At 38.8% G+C, this 21,231-nt stretch overlaps 1 protein-coding gene across 1 annotated transcript; it reads right to left on the reverse strand.

The window, feature by feature from the left end:
• Window positions 1-1,919: 1,919 nt before the first annotated feature.
• Window positions 1,920-20,179, reverse strand: LOC146702123 (TLC domain-containing protein 4-B-like). Its single transcript, XM_085468663.1, has 7 exons — window positions 19,818-20,179; window positions 14,469-14,638; window positions 13,579-13,668; window positions 12,405-12,463; window positions 12,089-12,183; window positions 6,739-6,812; window positions 1,920-5,470 (listed from the first exon to the last, which is right to left on the reverse strand). The coding sequence occupies exons 2-7, from the start codon at window positions 14,621-14,623 to the stop codon at window positions 5,152-5,154; spliced, it is 792 nt and encodes a 263-aa protein (XP_085324789.1). The 5' UTR covers window positions 14,624-14,638; window positions 19,818-20,179; the 3' UTR covers window positions 1,920-5,151.
• Between the last annotated feature and the right edge of the window lie 1,052 nt (window positions 20,180-21,231).

Genomic DNA, 21,231 nt, shown 5'->3' on the forward strand with positions numbered 1-21,231 from the left:
TGATTTTTTTTTTTTTTTTTTTTAACTAAAACAAAAAAGATAACTCTTTTTCATCTAGTCCTCAGGCTTGCTCTTTAAGTATTTACGTGGCTATTCTGTGATCAGATTAAATAATTGGACCCCCCCAAGCCATGATATAGACATAATAAATCTCAAATAGGATTAATTGTGATTAACCCTTTGGTGCACTGCTGCTTTTATTTGCTGTAGGTCATTTCCCTTTTCTGGTGGCCTAGATTGTACCTGAGAAGCATGTTGATTTTATAAACTCTGTATATAAGCATTGAATCAATTTACGTTCAACCAGGAGTTGGAACCTGTCCTAACTGACAGGACTGAACAAACTAACTGAAACGATGTTATAAAAGAGAGTGGGCCAAGATTACTCCACCCTATGAGATATGAGAGGCCAATAAAGTCACACAGAAACAGTATGTCCAGGTGCTTCAAGTTATTGCTGCTGAAAGTGGATCTATAAGCTACTGAATCATGTACGTTTTTTCATACATTGTTTTTAACATTTAAAATAAATAAACAAACAAATAAATAATAAAAGGGTTTAATGATGTCATGTGTTGTTTATCATCCCAGTAGGTATTTCAGTTATTTTAGAACCTGCTAAGGAGGTGATTTTTTTAATACATCCTGATACTTAAGATTGAAAGAGGGTGCACATTTATTCCTATACTGGTGCAAAGACATGAAGCTGTGAACGCAGTTCATCTCAATACTGAGCAAAATAATTATCACCACGGTCATGATTGTGCAGTCCTTGTCGGTGGCATACGATAATAAACGTGCATTATGTTGAATACGCTTTTCCATGGAAAGCACGTTTGACATATCTTTAACCTTATCTGGATTCACCAACCTAAGCAGCCACCTTAAGCAATCGGGCCACTAATTCACACCAAGGTTGTTTACCTGAATATCAGCGCAAGGTTTCCCGGTGTGGCGATCAGCGCACTCACACTAAAGGGGCGGTGTTGACTGCATGAGCAATCACAAACATCGATGGGTCTACGAGCAGCAGACTGTGTTTTTCAACCAAAGAGCAAAATTCTAACTACAAAAATAGGAGTAGATCAAATGCATATAGTAATAGAAGATGGAAGCAACATATTCTGCACTCACTGCACCGTCATCAAGGCACTAGATCTGACTGTAATTATAGCCATGTATCCCACAAATTAATGGGTTGCTTTGTGAGATAATGTCGGCCTTATTTTTGCATCTGCAAACCCGGTGGTATAAAACAGGGCTACAGTCAAGAGCAAAAATAAAAAGAGAATAAAACCCGCACAGAACTGTTTTTACTGGATGCTTACTTAAAAAGGGAAAACAGTGAGCATTCATTATTAAGGCTTGTCAGATTAAAAAAAATCTAAAATCTACTGGGCCTCTTACTATTTGGGGCAATGACAGCACACACATCCCTGTAGTGAGACCACAGTGAGTAGTAATACAGTATAACGCTCATCTCGTGGCTCATCTGACACATTAGCTCTCATGGCCAGAGCTTCTGGACTCTTGATCCTAATCAACCAAAAACAAAATAAGACAGATGTTCAATTTTTCCTGTTTTCACCAGCAGGGGGCAGAAATTACACTGTTGAGGCATAAGTATGTCATTCTATGCTAGACCTTTTGAAACAATACATATTTTGATATTTTTTATTATTATTATTATTTAGTATTTGTATTTATCAGGTTGCATATCTGCTTTATCCATATATGCTTTACCATCTTAAGATTTAATGGTATTGTAAGACATGCAGGTTCTTTGGAGCCTAACAGGCATTTCTATTGTATCCAAAATAGTTTTCACTTGAAATGGCCACTTAGTGTGCAAGGCATGCTTGCAAAAATCATGAAAAACTGTGTCACTGAATATGCTAAGTCTCCATCAGACACTTAAAATGAGTTAATTTGGCATTTATTGTTGAGAAAAAATAATGTAAATGACAAATATTTCTAATCTCCAGCACATCCACAGAATGTCACCACACACTCCATCTACTCACATCTCCTCCAAACATTGAAAAGAAACGTCAACACATTTTAAAATAACTCGCAGCAGCACCAGGCTCTCTCGGTCACTGAAACGTCTCCTTCGTTCATATTAATAAATTAAAGACAACTGTCCACATACAATTCATGATGCTCATAAGATTAATGTTTATTTGCACTGCCCAAACTGTTATAAACTGTGAGGATTAGTATTCAAGTATTCCCTTTCCGTTTATTTCTGTGCTGGATATTATCCTAAATATCTGGTTCTGTGAGTTACCTAATGTGGCACAGTACAAGAATAACATTTAAGTAAACATTATGTACATGTACTAACAAAAAAGAAATAAAAAACAAAAACTTGCAAATGTATATTTGCTTACAGTGCAATCCCCATGCAATTCCACATGCAGTTATAGAAGATGCCTGAAGAAGACCTTATTGATCATGCATGAGCTTGTGGCCTGCCATCCAAATAATAATGTATTATTTCCATCCAATTTCAGCGAAACATCAAATGACAACCCCTCCTCATTTTATGGTAGTGATATTCACCTGCAGAGAAGATGACGTCCGACAATAGTTTGCCAAAAAAAAAAAAAAAAAAAAAAAAAAAAAAAATATTAGCACATTAAAAGAATCTCATTCCATCACAACAGGACAAACCAAACCGGGCCTTGCCACTCTGCAACCAGCCACAGCATGCAGACATGGTAATGTAAATAGAATCAATCAGAAACATGGTTGCAAATTGGCACAACTGTATACAAAACATTTTGAGGGAAAATGGACAAATAAATATTGTAACCTCATGGTGAACATCTGCATTTACCATGGAGTAGCAATGGTTTAAGCACTGGCACAAATAGATCAACAAAAACAACAACAACAACAACAAAAAGCACACAAACAACCAGCCTTAACAAACCTCTTAATCTGTCATTTGACACTATATAACAAATGCCAAAAAACAATCACATTAGACAGGCGTTGGTAAAGGAAAACAAGTAAAAATCACTGAAAAGCAACATTTTTTTCCAGTGGTGTCAGCTGGGTGTAACAAAGTCTTCACTGTGCAATCATGTTATTTTAAAAAGGCAACAAAATCAAATGCCGAGCATAAAAAGGCAGACTTTAAAACTAACATTCCCTGTTTCTGTGACATAAAACATGACAGAAGTGTTTGATGTATAGCTCATGTAAAAGGTGCAACAAATATTCAAGTAGATACCACAAATCTTCAGTGAACTGCTATGACTTAAACTGAGCAGTTGACCTTTGCCAATTTACCGAAAGATTCCCAAGTTCTGTATTGTATGATTAACATAAACGAGTTTAAGTAGAATTATGTTAAAAACAAACAAAACACATTGTTCAAATCTTTCCATGTATGTCCACTTGAGTGAAAAATCCTTGTAGCGATCCAATAAACAGGACCCACAACACCATGTATGGGACCCTTAGGAGTGAATTGAAAGTCATACATGACACAAAAGCTATTACCATTAACACAAAAATTTTGCCACCTGAAATACTGATTGTCGTTGACTTTACGTTAAACTACGGCTCTGTTTAAAAAAGAAAAGTTTAAAAAAAAAAAAAAAAAAAAAAAGATCTTAAACGTCTCCTATATGTAAAGGATTTGTATCTTCCTGGGTGAATAAAATCTAAACAAAAATGCCGAAACTGAAAATTATTGTGTTATGCTGTTACAAGACTTTTGCTCTTCACGTCTCAACTTTTGAAGTATTTCGCTGCCATCGATTCAAGATTATTCAGTGTCTACTTTTGATGTTTTGTTTCAATGTGCCAGCTAAAAATGTACACTGCAGGATTGGCAACAGCTAGAAAAGTATAGAATTAAGTTTGCGGCAAAAAAAAAAAAAAAAGCCAACAAGTAACACTCGGAAGGGCAAACAAACATTAAATGTCAGGTCAACTAAAGCGTTAAAACATTTTCTGTGAAAATCTGGGTTTTGTTGAATTTGTCATATTTGTCCTTGGCCCTGACTCAGTTGAGTTTCACCTCTCTACATTCATTTCATAATGCAAAACTAAGAAAATGTGGAATAAAACACTTCAGCAACACACTTTTTAAAAGCAAAGTGATCAGTTTGTATACATAACTTGGCTGGATTAACATCTGATGATGCGCTTGAATTTCTTATTGTACAGACACCACCAGTAACATTCACTTTCCCTTTTAGTATTTCTAAGGTACTCTGCACATCTCCTTTTAAATAATACCAGTTAATTAATATCCTATGTATCTTTAAAACCCTATGTACTTTGACTCCAGCAAGACAAAAGTAAGAAAATGCATATATGTACCGATTCGTCTTCAACCCTACATTTAAAATGAACATATATGACTTCTGTTATTCTGATAGACTTTAAATGCTGGTTTGTATCTGCGCATTTTGGCACTCACAAAAGAACATCTCACTCTCTGGAATTTCACTTCCTGGTTAAATAAAGGTTAAAAAAAAATTAAATTACAAGGGGTTGAGTGATTTTAAAAAAAAAAAAATTTAATTTAATTAAAAAAAATAAAATCACAAATTCTTCTGAGACTGCACTTGATGGAATTTGATTATTTCTTAATCACATATCCCTCAAATGGCATCTAACAAGGATTTTATGACACTGACCATCAATGTGGATTCACAAAATGCTTTGGAGGTTTCCTCACATATTTACCTCACCAACACCATCTATTTCATCGTTTTCATTCTGCGACTCAGACAGCAGCATTAATACAAAAGTCTTTTGTTGATCACGAAGTTCGTAAAGAATGGTAAACTTTTTGACAATTTGTCGTTGGGCTAACAGCCGCTTTGTCCCGGGATGACCTCTTCTGGTAAATCCTTCACAAGAAAAATAATTGGCCATGCACACAGTATTGCTAAGAGGTCATTTCATGGCTTTGGGATGGCCATTTTAAATGGTCCATTGGTACATCTCGGTCACTGTGCCTGCTTTCAAGTTCCCTCACTGCATGTGGTCTTGTAATCTCAAGTCCCAGGTAGGCTGCTAATGAAGCAGCCTTGCATGCCAGGGTCCAACTTGCTACGAGCCACTGCACATAGTGTTGTCAGTGTTTCTGCTGTGGCATGTTCTCACCAGTGACACCTGGTTCTCTTAATCCGTCTTGCCGTTTTCCTGAGGTGTGCCAGCTTTGCTCCGGTGTGCTGATCGTAGGACCTTGTAACATCCACGGGCGATCTTATGCATCCACATTATGTTCATAATGTCCAAGCAGATGCTGGAGCAGATCCAGGCTACACGACCACCCCATGGCACCAGGTAGAAGGCCTCAGTGCCATAGACCGCATACATGCGACTGTAGTAGACTGGCATGACACCGATGCGGACGAGGAAAAACACCACTGCCATGGCAACGCCATTTGCCATGTTGGGCCGGGAGGACTTGGGATAACCCAACACCTCAAAGAACCAGCTGAAACAAAGCACATTTTTTCAGAAAACAATAACAGTATTCAATTCAATTTTAAAAGACAGTAAGTACCTTGCCACATTAAAGTTAAAAACAAAAAAACCCTCAATCTCAAAGAACCATCTGAACACAAAACATGTAGACAGGAAATTACCATGAGTTCATTAAACTTTCTAGTAGAAGACCTTACGATAGGCAATCCAGACTTAATTTTTTTTAAATAAATTAACTAATCCATTAAGTTTAAGAACCAGTAATAATCATTTGGTTTACCAAAGATCTTAGGTAAACCCAGAGATGTTTTATCCTGTGCTCTAGCACGATAAATATCTGACTTTAAAGAACTCGTCTTAAGTAACTTTTTGGAAATATTTAGCAATCAGTAAGTGTGTGCGTGGTAACTATACCTTGGCCAGCAGGGTATAATTTCAATATTAGTCAAGTCTAAGCCATATGTGATCTTCTTTGTGCCAGAACTCAGGTTAAAAGGGCCTCAGTTACACAGGCCTACAGAATGGCCTACAGACTCCCCTCAGAATCTCCAGTCACTGGGGAAAAACCTTGTTGATTGTTGTGGGGGCCAGTGATTTGTCTAAAAGACACCAGCGCATCTGTGAACACTCACCATTTATTCTCCAAGCTGTAGTGTAGCTGTGAAACCTGCAACACAAACTGGAGCTCATTCACCTTCAGGGTAAAACTTTCAAATGTGCCAGTTACAGGGGTAAAGCACAACAGCTTATGTTGCTCTTTTTCAGTTCTCACTACAGCTTAGCAAGTAGTTTCCAAGTGTTTGCAGACAAGTAGGTATCTACCATCCAAACTACTGGCAGCCACGACAACCTTCTAGCAACTAAAGCAATTGAAAGGTGGTTTTCAGTGCAGCGTCACACATCTCTTGGTGACCAATAACACTTTAGCGACTGCTAGAAACCTCCAGAAACCACTTGAGGAATCTGCATTTTTATTTGACAACTGGTGGTTGACTTGCATGACTGGGGCCTTAAACTGAGTTTTCTGTCAACAGGTGGAGATTTGAGCGCCTAAACACACACAGTCATCCATATGATAATCCTAAATATAGGCTGAAGGAAGACGGTATACCTTTTCTACTTTTGCGTAGCCACAGTTAAGAATATCCTATAGGATATTCTTAACTGTGGCTGTCACCTGAGATGCATTCCACTTGCTAATGACCAAGGTAAATATATATATAAAAAAAAAGACCTAAAGATACCTGAAAAACAGGTCATAAGCAAGCTAGTACATACCGCTGGTTTACACACGGTGTAGAAAACTCAGCTAGCAGGCGGAAGTTAGCAAAATAAGGCAACATTCCTTGGCCCTGGAAAAACAAAATGAGGACAGGAAGACAACAAGACATGAGAGGAACAACAACAATTCCACTGAAGAATGATGGGCATGATGCTGGTGCACCACCGGGTCAACACAAACACCATTTCTTACCAAGACTGAGACATCAGCAGTTATATGTATTAAAACAAAGATTTAAAGAAACCACAGCCTTAACCATGTGCAACTATGTTTAATATTGTCCTAAGTAGTTCAAGGTGTTGTCCCAAAAAGACAGTCGTCTCCTTCAGAGCAGAAGGGTATTCCTTTATTTTTGCAGTCCAAAAATTACACTGTCACCTGAGTCTATTTCACAGAGGAGTCCTTCCTTATTGTAAAAAGAAACTCATCATAAAGAGATAATAAAGAATGATTATACAAAATAACAATCTTCTGTTATTTTGCAGTGCAAATGGATTAAAGTTACAGTGGTCAATTATTTCTTTGGAATTAAAACTGAGAAGAAAAAAAAAAAAAAAAAAAAAAAAAAAGAGAAGACTCCCTCAATCTGGGCAGTTACTCTGAGCAAAATCAGATTATATAGATCATCCACAAAAAATTAGTTTAGTTTCTGTTAAGACAAAAATATTTTAATTTGCAACAATATCTTTATTATCAGGTAATCCTTAAAACCCAAAATAATAGGCGATATATAGAAATGCCCACACAAAATGTAGCATTTTTGCATTATCTGAGTCACCAACACAACAATCATTAAAAAAACAAAACAAAAAAGCATTGTAGCATAAAAGGCCGTTCATCTAAATAACAACAACAACAATTAAAAAGAGCACATATCAGAAACAGGACTTGATATATATACACTGTACAACTATAAAAACATTCAGCCAGCCACTATTTCAAGGAGCAATCAGAAGCCATGCAGAGTATAAAGCAATACATTTGACTGCCAAACATGTCATTACAGGATTAGGTGCTGAATTCTACTATTTTGTGAAACGGATGATCTGCAGCAGGTTTCAACTGCTACAGTAGTTGAAACCTGCTGCATCAATATAATCATTGGGAAAGTTAGAGGCAATAATAAGGGAAATATTCAAATAAATGTGATTCATGATTGAGAAAGTGCATTAATTAGAATGAAGTGTAATGATCTCAATCTCGATTTCTGCTGCAATAAGACTGTTTGACTCAGCAGTTTGAAAACTATTTTTTTTGTTCCCGACTGCTGGCTACAAACTCAGCACAGAACACAGCTCAAATTAAGGATGCAGAATTCAAAGTTATTTGGCCAGCAGCCTAACTTTTACAGAAAAGACTTACCGTCAGGGCTGTAACAAAAGTTGGTCAAAGAAACATACTTACTGTGTGATACAAACAGTTTACAATTACAAGAAAAGGTTTGTAAACCCTTAGGAATTCAACAATAATTACTCATAAAAATGTGGTTTGATCTTAATCCAAGTCACACTTAACAAAAACAGTTTGACTAAACTAATAACACAACCTATAAACTGATTCTGAATAATAACTCAAGTCCAGTCCAAAAGTAACTAAATTTAGTGTCTCCTAGAACCTCCGTTGGCAGCAGCCATCTTTATCAAATGTTTCCTGTAGCATGATAATGAAGCTTTCTAATCGATTACCAATTTTCTTCCATTTATCCAATTTAGGGTCATGGGGCCTGGAGCCTATTCCTGGTGTCAAAAGGTGAGAGGTGGAGTACAACCTGTACAGGTTGCCAGTCTACCACAAGAATAAACAGAGAGAGGCAACCATTCGCATCAATGACCAGTTGCCAATTAACCTAACAAGCATGTCTTAGGCCTGGGGAGAGGTCGGAATACCCAGAGAGAACTCAGGAAGGCACAGGGAGAACATGCAAACTCCAAACCGAAAGGTCTCTGCAGTACAGTGGTTATGAACCCAGCGCCGCCTTCCTGTTAAAAGTCTGTCTGACTTGGTCATTCCAAAGCTTGAACATAATGAACAATGACTGCAATGTCCAGTCACATGGTAAAGAAGCCACAACTCAAAACTAGAGCTTTCGGATAAGCACTTTTATCACCATATCCAATGAGTTACTGTTCAATAAAGCTGTGAAAAGCATAGCTGTTTCTTTATTAGTTTAGTCATATTGTGTTTGCCTGCAATTGTGACTTGGATGAATATCACACCACATTTATGAGAAATCAATGTAAAATTCCTAGAAATCCTTCACAGATTCATAAACCTTTTCTTGTAACTGTATATTCCCATCTAGCATTAGCATGCTAGTACCTCTAGGAACTGGTAAGTCCATACTGTGACTGGGCATCATAGCTGCTCAGTACAACACAAGAGCAATAACAGCAGACAAGACAGGAATAAAAAAAAAAGTCCCCATCTAGATCAAGACCTGCTCTGGGTTTCTAAATGACAACTTTTTGGTAGTTTTTGCATGAACGGAGATGACACAACCCAACTTCACCTTGGTAGTTTTTGCATGTAAGGTTTGAAGAGGGGCCATTTATGTTAAAGTCAGCAAAGGACAGACAGACAGATATATTAGAAGGAAACAAAAAAATACAATGCCACAACACAAAGCAAAGAAGAAGCAACACTTACAACACTGAGAAAAACGAAAGCATGCATCCAATATTTTTGAGAAGCTACGCTTAACTTTTAAATAAGCACAAAAGGCTGCCACACAAAATAATTAAATTAATTGAGCAATATTTGTGATTGGCTACTTAATAGAAAAGCATAACAAAAAAAAAAATTACATTTTGCATTTTTTTTACTAATATTTCTCAATAGGAGTCAGTTTAGCTAGAGCTATGTGCCTTGTGTAATGTTTTTGTTTCATTGGAGTGCAATGGTTCTGAAAACAATCCACAACCTTGTTGGCCCATGATGCCCTATCCATTGCCCCCACTGTTGAACTTCATTATGTTACAAATGGAGACAGTGATAGGATATTTTAATAAAGGTAAGGTTCAAGTAGCAACAGAGAAAGTTAATGCAATGATATTATTAAGATTACGTGACAGCCATGGCAGATCTGAAGGCATTGCTACACTAGCTTCATCTAACTTTGGGGACATTTCGGGTGTGTTAGCAAAGCTTTGTGGTGAAATAGCTCAACTGTAAAAGCATTTTTAGAGTGCTTATTTAGTGTAAAATGCATGTGTTTCGGTAATGTGTATGTGCAATGATATGCTAATTAGCCATGTGCTCATGTTGCATAAGCTAGTTAGCATGTGCAGCAGTTATCTCTCAGTCATCCTACAAAGTATGAACTGTGGAACAGTGGATTTAGAGTTTTGACATAAACAGTTCCACATAAACACATTCAACACATTTAACTAATAAGACTTTGACAACATATGACAAATCTGGGTGGGAACAAAACTAAATAAAATGAAAATGACATCAAAGGTTAGCCAACTTTTTGGGGGTGATTACAACTAATTTATTACGGCTACATTCATGCTGCTGTTCCATGTGCATTTCAGATCTAGTCTGAGAAACAAAGTCATGAGTGTCCAGTAACAGTATGGCCTACTTCATCTCATTTACCGAACTGTTTTAGATACAGTCGTTCCGTTTCTACAGATACGACTAGATTTACAGTCAGTGTTAAGTCAGAATCTTAAACCAACCATATGACACCATTTTACTGCCATTACTAACACAATTATTGTTCAGATACAGAAACACGGAAAGGTAATATTTCTCATTAGCAATGCTAAAAGATGGAAAAAGTAAATAAAATGTCTGTCAGATTAAAAAGAGAAAACATAATCCGTAAATCCAGCCGCGACTAAAATAGACAAGAGCAGGGAGTGAGACGTAAATATGTAGAGTGTAAGCTTTACACTACATCTATTAGTGCCAAGTAATTAAAAACATCTTTTTAGATTTAAAAAAAAAAAAAAGCAGCTTGATTAATTGGGGGCTACTATCAGAGTGATGCAAATTCCATGCCTTTCTGCGTTTTTGCTCAATATAGAGAACTGAGAGCATTTATTTACTGTAACTGTAAAATAAAGTTCATGTAAGACTTTTTGGAGCACTAGTTCATTTTTATCCCCCAGACTCCTAGAGTAGACCCTTGAGAATACATTCAGCATGGTATTTGAAAAACGGGCCTATATATTATGCAATGGACTTTATCATCTTGGCATGGAGTGTAAGAGAGGAGCCAGGACTAGGCTCTGGCACAAAAGACAGACAAGCAGAAGCCAAGGTACTGTAGATAGGCAGGTAAGTAATTAAGAATGGTAAATACTTTTTGTTTTCATGCACAGTAACAGGACAGAAATCTCTGCCTGTGTAGAGCGCGTCAAAGCTATGAGCATGCACACAGTGGTTACAGTTGAGCATTCAGTTGTGCTAAGCTCAGAAAAGTTTAGCTTACACCAGAGTCACACAACATTTAAAGGGGGGGTCAGTAAAACAAAAAGCACAGAAACTGTAAGGGCAAGGTGAGGGGGGAGGGGGGCAGGGAGAGGGTCATCAGCCAGTACTGTCACTGAGCATTCCATGCAAAAAATACCATAGTCATTCATTTCCCGTAATTATGCGACAGATCCTGGCAACCTAGAGGGTTTCAGATTGAACCAAGAGTGAACAGTGCCACCTACAAATGCTGGATAGAGTCGCCATTGGCACACCAAAGTGTATGGCAGCAATGCAGCATACACAAGTTTTTATCTTTAATTGAATTTTTTTTTTTAAATACAATGAGCACCACTGATACAAGATCCAGCTTGCACAACAAACAGCTGATTTATTGTTTTATAAGGTACATCATGGCCAAACGGAAACGTCAAACTGAACTAAATCCCATCAAGACTATTACTGTTTTTCCTACAATTTTCACAACACTATTCAAGGTGTTAATGTGCCAATCAGCCATTTTCAGGAAAGGCATCAACCACCAAAGAACAGTTATCTTATTACTCGCACACTTGAATAATGCCAAAACTGAATGTTCTGCTATGGAAAAATAAAGAAACTAATACTGCTACTTACTAACTGATAAGAATGCTTTACTTTCTCTAGCACCTTTCCCCTTGCAATAAAATAAATAAAGACAGAGCTGAAGCTTTAACTATCTGAGAACTTATCTGATGTGTTTGCATGGGATTGATGTATCTCTTACACAGACCAAACTGGCTCTCCCTCGTAAATATTAAGCTCACCTATGACTATACATGGCTATGTATCACACCCAGCTGAAAAAGGACATAGCTGTTCACCCTTGGTTGTCTCTTTCCCATCTTGCCTGCACGTTCTGCTATTGGGCAATAGGGCACTCACCAGTACATAGTAGTAAGCATACAACGCTGCCAGATGATGAACTACAAAAAACTTGTCGCCTATTGCCTTCCAATAATAAAATATCAGCAGCAAATCTGGAAAACAGAAGAAGAGGGCAAAGAGGGACAGCATGTCATTGGTGTAATCAAGGCAATCTAAGTGCATACAGAACTATTTGGAAACAGCAGCTGGCACAGTACGGCTGAACCACAAATGTGTCATCAAGCATCAAAGTTTATCGCAAATTTATTATGTGCATGTTCTTTTTCACTCACTTTAACAAAATTATGCTGACAAACTGAAAGCTTTCTCTTACCCGATATGAGGTAGCCTGTTGTAATTGCGACGTTTGTCTTGACCAGTGTAGGATCTCCCCTATTGAAAAAATAAGAAATTAATTTGTACTGTGTGTGACTTACGCTTGATAAAATAGATTCTGACACAAGATGCGCAAAAGAATGAGTCTACATTAAAGTGTGTGTGTGTGTGTGTACACATGTTGGGTGCAGTATTGTGAGGCAGAATTCACACTTTAGCCTCAGTCACATTGAAAAAAAGGAGAGAGGGGGAAAAAAACCAAACAAACAAACAAAAAAAAAAAAAACCCCAACATGTCCAGAGGTTAAATGTACAATACCTTCGAAACCACTGAGCAACAACACGTGATTGCAAGGCAACTGCACAGGTTGCATGATAGCAACCTGTCTCCAAATTTGGACTGAGGTTAGCTCTGGTTTAGGCTACTTGTCTAGCTGTTGATTTTAGCATAGTACATTGTAATACATAACGCTAATAATTCTTTGTAATTTTTTAAATGGTATAATTGACTTTACAAACACATGGAGATTCAGAATTTCTAACTAATTTATGGTATTAAAAAAAGAGAACAAAAAAGAACAAGCAGATGTTAGCAACTCAAGCTAGCTAGCAAGTTAATGCTACCAGTAACTTCTATAAAAACAAAAACTGCAAGAAATTTAAAAAAAAAAAAAAAAAGAGTTCCAGGTGAATGTACAGTTATAGTTACAAGTTATCTCAATATACTACAGCTACCAATGTTTCACTTTTACAAAGGAAAAGAAGACTGTCCTTTTACAAACCTAACACTAGCTTAAGCTATACACAGACTTGGCTTCCAACACTAAAGAGTAATTCCAGTCCAATAAAGAGCAGGGCAGGGTTACTAATAGTATAACTGATACAGATAAAAACTCAGATAAATAAGTTTTACACATTTAGCACAAAGACTGTAGTAGGTAGGTAATCGCCTGATTAGCCAAATATTGTAACCATTATAACTTAAAACAATTATGCTCACTATTTGATATTGACACAAACCAGAAGCTGTCTCCCTTGCACACCTCTTCAGTATTAGGCATCTTTAACTATGCAAAGGGGACATTAATGCAGAAAAACATAACCTTCATTATGAAATAAACCAAAACTTTTGAGAAAAAAAAATAAATTAACTTCCAAGCCAAAACTCTTACCAAACTGGATCTTCATTGACAGCATCATCAAAAAACAGAATGTAAAGACAGAATATTCCCACCAACAAGGCGTGAAACGTTGATACTGTCCTGAAATAAAAAGAGAGAAAAAAAACATACAGCCTTGATTATCTGCTCATCCCTGAAAAGGGCAGATGATGACACAGTAATGGATAATATACTTTCTATTCATTAAAAGTCCCATGAAGCTGGTCTGTACTTCAGACAGAGGAATTTTTAGTACTCACCGTGGATCAACTGATTGCCTGTCACGACTGCACACAGATTCAGACCAATTAAACTAAGAGATTAAACACTGCTGAAGGGTCAGACAGAGCGGCGCACAGTCCCATTCAATCACTCAAACAGTGAGACAGTCCACAGCCCTCAGCAGTCAGATAGACCCTGACAGCCCCACTGTATAAATACAATACTGTGAAGTCATGGAATTTAAGAGGGATCCCTGAATTCCCAGCTTGTATCCCTTTCCAGTAATAATTCATTTTGATTTCCACTTTAAAATCACGTAGCCATTCTGCTTTCACAAGTGCTCTCACGGATAATGAACTCAGCAAAAACAGGACATGTAAGAGCAAGATTCATGGAAGCTGTACCAGACTAGTTTAGTCTGATCATTCGGAATACCAATCTAGTTAATCTCCCCCATGTTGCTGGAACCTTACACAATAGCTGTAGAGAAAATACCGCAATGAATCCTACATGTGAGTCTTCTCTGAGTGCCACTGTAAATATGTGGGTTTAATGTTAGTAGACATGTTTGGACAGAGCTAAAACAAATCATCCTCTGTTAAACATAGAACAGTGTCACACTCCATGCAGCCCAGTGGAAGTAAATACTCATGACCAAGTGAGAGTAAGACTTCGGTCACCTCGAGTTCCATTCCACCTTCTGCTTGTCGCTGAGGCCAAGGAAGCCAGGACTGATGCGTACAGACAACCAGGGGCTGACTCTGTGGAAGAGCCACTGGAAGGTGAAGAAGCTGGTCACCGAGATGACGAGAATAAGCTGGTTGAAAGGGTCCATGGCCACCCAACCTTACTGCAAGAGAGAGTGAAGGGTAATGGTTAGACAATATGAACAGTTAGCAAAGTTATTTTTTAAACAACATTAACCTGAGGAAAAAAAAAAAAAAAAAAAAAGAGAGAGAGTATGCAATGAAATGTTGCACCAGTATTGACCATGTAAATACACCATCACTTGAAGCACCGAAAACATGCCTACCTGAAAATCCACAACTAAATACATCAAATCAAACCTGTCAGTAAGGCTCACAGGTCTTAAACAGAAAAGGTGTCTTAAACCTTGAGGAACAAGAGAGAAATGACCATGTAGCCACGTTTTTGACTCCATCTACTTACTAATTCTCAACTGCAAACCTCTTAAGTATAAGTAGTCATCAAATCCGTTTCATCTACCTTTTCAAATCTTTCAGAGCTTGCACTGAAATCTGAATGATTAATGTGAATTTCTGAATGGCAGCCCAATGTGTAACGACACAGGAACCGCTTCAGGCAGAAGCAGAAACTTTGGGTAGAAGGCAAAAAATATAAAGACTTCCTGTGTGCGCGCTGACATCAGACTTTGTGGTTTCAGCACATCCGTATAAAGCCCAACACACTTTCTTTTCCCTCAAGTTCTACATTACAGATGTGTATCTATTGTAAGGCTTTTAAAATAAGCAGTGACAGAGAATTGGAAATACACAATTTAATTGGCTTTTAACCGACCCCTGACTTAAATCGCCCCTATTTGGAGGGCAGGGATAAGGAGTCATAAAAGCCATTTACATACTATCCAACTTTATGCTGCAATATAGATGACATGCAAAGTGCCATACCCGACAATCCATTCCATCAAAATTCCCCTCATTATTTCTAGCATCTTTTTCCGCGAGCTGCACATTGCAAAGCAGTTACACTGAAGCATTTGCACAATTGCATGACATGCATGCATTTTCATCTACACTACCTGGATTTGCTTTCATTTTTCACATTACAACGGATCAATCAAGTACCTGATATATTTGCAGAATCAACAACGCTGTTTGAATTAAAATCCTATCAGTAGTCGTTTCTAGCTAAGACGTTTATGATGAGTATCTAGAACTTCCTTTTCTGGACCTGTTTGTCCAGTTTGAACTCTGTAGGTTGGATTGAAAATTATCCTTGGATGTTTTTGTTTTTTAATTTAACCCCCCAGCCTTGACAAATGTCTCTCCACCAGCATCAACAACAGTAGCACAATTTCTGCAACTGGATCTATGAACCCATTAAGGATTTCATAATAGAACGTGGTAATGGCTGCAACAAAAGTATAACAGTGACTACAGATGGCCTGATGTGAAAGGGAAAGGACTGTGTGCACTGACGAAAAACAGACACAGCCCGTTGTTTATTCACAGATCGGCGAATAAATGACAAGCTTGAAATCAAGTATTCAAAACGCTCTGATAGATATAGTTGCTGCTGAATATTCTTTCCCTAAAGCTGGCCTCATTCTCTGGGAGATGAATCTGTGAATGTCACTGAATCACTCACACTCACATTATAAATAATCACCTCTACACAGGGAGGAAGCGGGACATGTCCAGAGGCAAGTGCTTTGTGTGGGATGTAGGTCTCAGAAGCACTTTCAAATACAGCATATTCATTCTCCAGCAATAACAGTACGTGGCTTAAACGTTACAGCTCTATGGAAGTGTTTCAACAAGCAATGAAATGTTGCACCATATACTTATGTAGCCAGAAAACTAGGATACTGATTGATAATATTTTTTGAAATTATAAAAGAGATTATCAGCATGCTCACAATTCATCCACAAGGGGACACTGTCGATGAAATATTTCTTAGCAATGTAAAGCCTAGCAGCTCACAAAGGTCAGTGTATTGGGCAGATTGTGTGTCACGCCACTGGATACGTGCAAACTTTGACCTGCTTGTAGGACCAAAGGGAAATTCAAAGAATGACCAATAAAATGTATCCATGAACTGTTCGAGCAAGAGTGACAACACATGATGCAAGTGATTCTATAGTTGTCAGACAATTATATCACCAGCGCTTCACATCAATATAATTTCCCTGCGCTGTGCAGAAGAAAACTGTAAAGAAAGAAAAATGAAGGGTCACACTCTAATTAAATCCTATGACACCCATATATATCAATGTTTAAAATACCCTCTGTTCTTTTTAAACACACAGATAAAACACAAGAAAGCATTAAAATACTATATTTGGTTCCAAGACATTTCAAATCAGACTTAAAGCAAGGCCAAACTTGACAATAAGTCTTCGTTTCAGCAGCTCACTTATTCTACACCGACCATGGCACAGCTCTACAGCATATGATGCAATTTTCCTCACGGGATCAGTATGCTGCAACCTACCACTTTGCAAGTCCAACTGCTACTTCCCCACTTCAGCATACGCTTCAAGGCCCCTTCAGCTCACATAGGTAACTACCCAAGCAGCCAACTCTTACGCCCCTCCACCAGCATGCTCTTGTGATCTTATCAAACCCCACACAGGCTCTGTGTATTCTGGCCATCTCTTTCTCCATGAAAACTGAAACCCACGTCAACATGTCTGCTTTCTTCAAAAACCTCTGACATCATGTAACCTGCTTTATGGGGCCAATCAGAAGGGCTTCCTGGAATCAATGCTACTTTGACCCACATAGTGCCAATGAAACATTACAACTCACCTACAACTATTTAAAGGGGAAGTTTACTCCCTTATTTTGGAAAGGAGGTCAGGGAATTCAAAAACAAGAACTTCACAGAAAAATGAAATAAATGTCAGCGAGTCCAGACCACTGAACTGCTTTATGTTAGATTTAAGATATTTGCATAAGGCCAGTGCCAGTCGTTGGTAAGAAGCAAAGTCAGTTACATTTGAAAGGCATATTTGCATCCCCCAAGCAACAAAACAGAGCATCTCCCAGTACAAGCACGCAAAACACATATCTCAGTCCCAGGAGCTCTGGCCTTGGTGATTACATACCTGCATTTGTTTCTGCGTCACGTCAAAGAAATGTTTGAGGGCAAACGGTGTGCTTCACTAAAGCACGATAGTAAAAGTGGAAAAAAATAATCACAAGGGAACTTAAAGGCCAAAACCAGAATTCTCTCCTTTAGGTAGAAGGTCGAAAGACTTTTGTTGCTAAAGGGACGCTTGAAGAGCCAACATAGTGATGATGGCCCCAGAGATATTTAAGTAAAGCTAATCCCTGTACTTCCTACAGGGAGTGAGGATTGTTTTTGCATGTTTGTGCCCTACCCATGTCACACAGGGTCTTGCTGCCAAGGCAAACGGTTACACATATAAATGAGAGTGAAGCAAAAAGAATGCTGTGCAAATTAAGGACCGCACAAAGCACGAATAAAGCTACTATTTTTTAAGCAACAAATGTTTCCTTTGCAATTACAGCACAACAGAAACACTGGTGTATAGATTATGTCAACTTGAGGTGCATATTCATGTTCATCACAACCAGCATTTTATTGCATTAGCTTAACCGACAAAAGCCCAGAGATAACAGGTATCACAGTAGCGCTTATCAACTTTCTCTGTTAAACCAGGTTTTCTGCTTCAGGCTCTGCACACTTAGAGAAGCGCCTTCATGAGTTTCACACCTCATTTGACTGATTCTTATGGGTTTAGCCAATCAAAAATTGTATCAGCTGATAATGATGATGGAAAAGCTACTTTTGGTTGTTCCCTTGCCACAAGGAGTCACAAAGGGGGTGGCTTTGTTGTGATATGGCATTTTTTTAAGCCGGCTGCCCTTTCTGAAGGAACCTGGAAGGTGATCTGTGTCTCCAGCTGAAACTGGCGATGCTGCCATTAATGCGCTGTTGATAAAATGGTGATAAAAGATCTACACCGAGTGTTGAAAATATAACGGATATGCAACACTGTTGAAAATAAGATGAGAGATTAGTGCTGCAGAAATTCATTAATCTGGTGCTTTACCCACAGGGCAGTAAAATAAATATTTTAATTTGAGTTCATTATTTTAATGCCGAGTGCGCTCTCAATGCTGCTGTGTATTTCTAACATGACTGATACACATTAAAGCTCTGAAACTTTAAACTGGATACATATAAACATTAAGTGTTACTGTCCCACAGCCTGACAGGAGACGTGGAGATGGCTTTAGTTTGTTGGGAAATCAAAAGTGAAAATGATTTTACTCAGTGAGATTCTTGGCATGTTTTCTGTTTTCTAGTAGCTGCAATCCCAGAAGTGTGAAAGAGACTCAGCAGCAAATTGGCAACAAGTATAGACATCTATACACTTCCTGCACCACCAGATTAAAACACTGGATGTTTACGGATTGGCGGTTTTAGTTACACATATAAAATGCATTCCTCCAGCAGAGAATCTATAATACGCTTCAAAAAGAAGAAGCAGTGAAAACGTGGCGCTCCCGGCGGATTTTAAACAGATTAGTTACCATGGTGGTTATCATAAGTTACCATGGTGACTTAGCCAAGTAAAATGACAGCCACTTTCGTAACAGAGAAAACTCTGACTTTAAGCTCGACATAACCCGATAACCCACTGATCTCGCTTCACTACGGGAACCTCTGGAAATGTGGCTTGAATCACTTAAGCAAATTAAGCCTTCTGCAGCTCCAGGGCTATTTATTCCTTATTTAATGTTCTGTGCTGTCAGCAGCTTGGACAGAAAACACCAAATCGGGGCCCGCCTTCAAACTGAGTCTTGCCTAGAATTTCTGGGAAATGAAAGACACAAAACCGGAGCAGGTTTCTTCCTGGAACACAGCTATGACAGTCCATACGTTCCTATAAAGACTGGCGTATGCGCTTGCGTAACACGGCTGAACCTCTTTTTTTTTTTTTTTAAAAGAGGAAAAAAAAAAAAAAAAAAAAAAAAGGAAAGCGACGAACCAATGGCACCACGAAAATAACCTGGGTAGTGTTGCATCGCCGCAGGATCGTCTGCTAAACATACAGTGCATGATCAAATGCCCGAAGCAAAGATGATTTTGACCAGATCTTCATTTCCTTTCAAACAAAGACGCGGGTATAAATAACACCACTCACAAGGCCAGTTTACGCCGCACTGACTGCATGCCTGCTTGCCTGGCCAGCTGCTGTAGCGTATGGAAAAGAAATGGCAGTGGCCTAGCCGTGTCATCGTATTGTAGCCTCGTATTTGACAGCAGACAAAATCATCCCAAACGGACCTACCTTATGACGTTCATTAAGATATCTGGCGTCTCCCCCTCTCTCAGCTCGTTATGGTTTCTGGACTCGCCTCCATAAGCGCTGAGCAAACGGCACAGCCGTGTCGAATCATTTTCTTGATAAACAGGACAGACCGCCTCCTGCTCCGCGCACACACTAGCTATTTGTGGGGGATGCGAAGGGGCTGGAGCTCTGTGCCTGTGCTGTGTTTACCGAGAATTCCCACCGACACCAAACGCGCATAATGCAGAGGTGCAGATCGTGCAGCTCGACGCTCGATTACAGAAATGATGGAGGGGGCGGTGTTGGTGAGCGACTTCTCTAACCAGCTCCCTCTCCCCGTCTCTCTCTATATCTCTCCCTCGTTCCTATAGGGCTCAAATTGCAGCTGAATTCTTAAAGAAACACACATGCTCACTAACCACCACAGTAGTCTGTCCAGAAACACTCACTGGATCTATTTATAGCCCGGGTTCGTTGAACTGATACAGACAAGTTAACCAGCAAAGCGAAACTGCAGGCATGGCCTCCTGGTCTTTACTGGCTGCAGAGCTTCCGTATCGAATAATCTGAGCGTGCCATGGGAGTATTTGTCACAAATTACTGCAGATTAAAATCACAGCAGATAATTAGATAATGCACAACTGCAATTCACCATCTTACTCAAGTCACTCGTGCCTGCAGATGCCAGCTATACGCCCATAAACAGAGGGGCCGATGACAGCTAAAATGGCCCGTGATTGCAAGGGTAAGCTGAACGAGGAAGTCTGGCTGGCTGCAGCCTAGAATCTAGATCGCTGCGAGCTGATTTGCAGATCAAATGGTCTAAGGCAGAGATCCCGAGAGCTACTGTCCTGCAGATTTTAGATGCATCCCCAGTCCAACACAGCTGAATCAAGTGGTTGAATTATCTCTTCAGGGTGCCATCAAGTTTGGCAAAGGCCAGGTTACACGCCATTCATTTGATTCAGGTGTTTCGAAACAAGGACGCATCTAAAAGCTGCAGGACAGTAGCTCTCCTCTCGAGTACTGGAGTTGGAGACCCCTGGTCTAAGGTGTCACTGTTATATGCACTGCAACATTACACCAGATAAGAATTGGGCTTTCCACATTTCATCGATTTGAACATACACCTCTTAAAGTCATCAGTCATACCGAAAGGCATTTAAAAGCCGATTAAGCGAAGGTTTACAGAGGTTTCCGGTTACAGCACGTTTAACAGGATCGTCAAGCATCTCTGTGTGGGCAGAGTACAAATCCATCGCTAATGTAAAGGTATTTCTTGGCTCTTGTTTGTCAAGGGCTGCCATGTTGGATCTCCGGGCTATGATAAACCCCCATTTTAATAACCTGATCAGGAACAGTTATTAAAAGACACATTGTACAATGATTAACCTGCCGAGTTTAGCTCGTAAAA

Source organism: Copadichromis virginalis, linkage group LG9, assembly GCF_057382275.1.
Source record: "Copadichromis virginalis isolate Kocher_CV1m ecotype Utaka linkage group LG9, C_Virginalis_male_GT1.1, whole genome shotgun sequence".
In the NCBI taxonomy this organism is placed as follows: domain Eukaryota; kingdom Metazoa; phylum Chordata; class Actinopteri; order Cichliformes; family Cichlidae; genus Copadichromis; species Copadichromis virginalis.

Coding starts and splice junctions, on each gene's coding strand:
- LOC146702123 (XM_085468663.1), bottom strand. CDS start 14,623: ATGGACCCTTTCAACCAGCTTATTCTCGTCATCTCGGTGACCAGCTTC. Junction 12,184..12,404: donor AACAGGCTACCTCATATCGG/GTAAGAGAAAGC, acceptor TCTGTTTTCCAG/ATTTGCTGCTGATATTTTAT. Junction 5,471..6,738: donor ACACCGTGTGTAAACCAGCG/GTATGTACTAGC, acceptor GCTTTGTTTCAG/CTGGTTCTTTGAGGTGTTGG.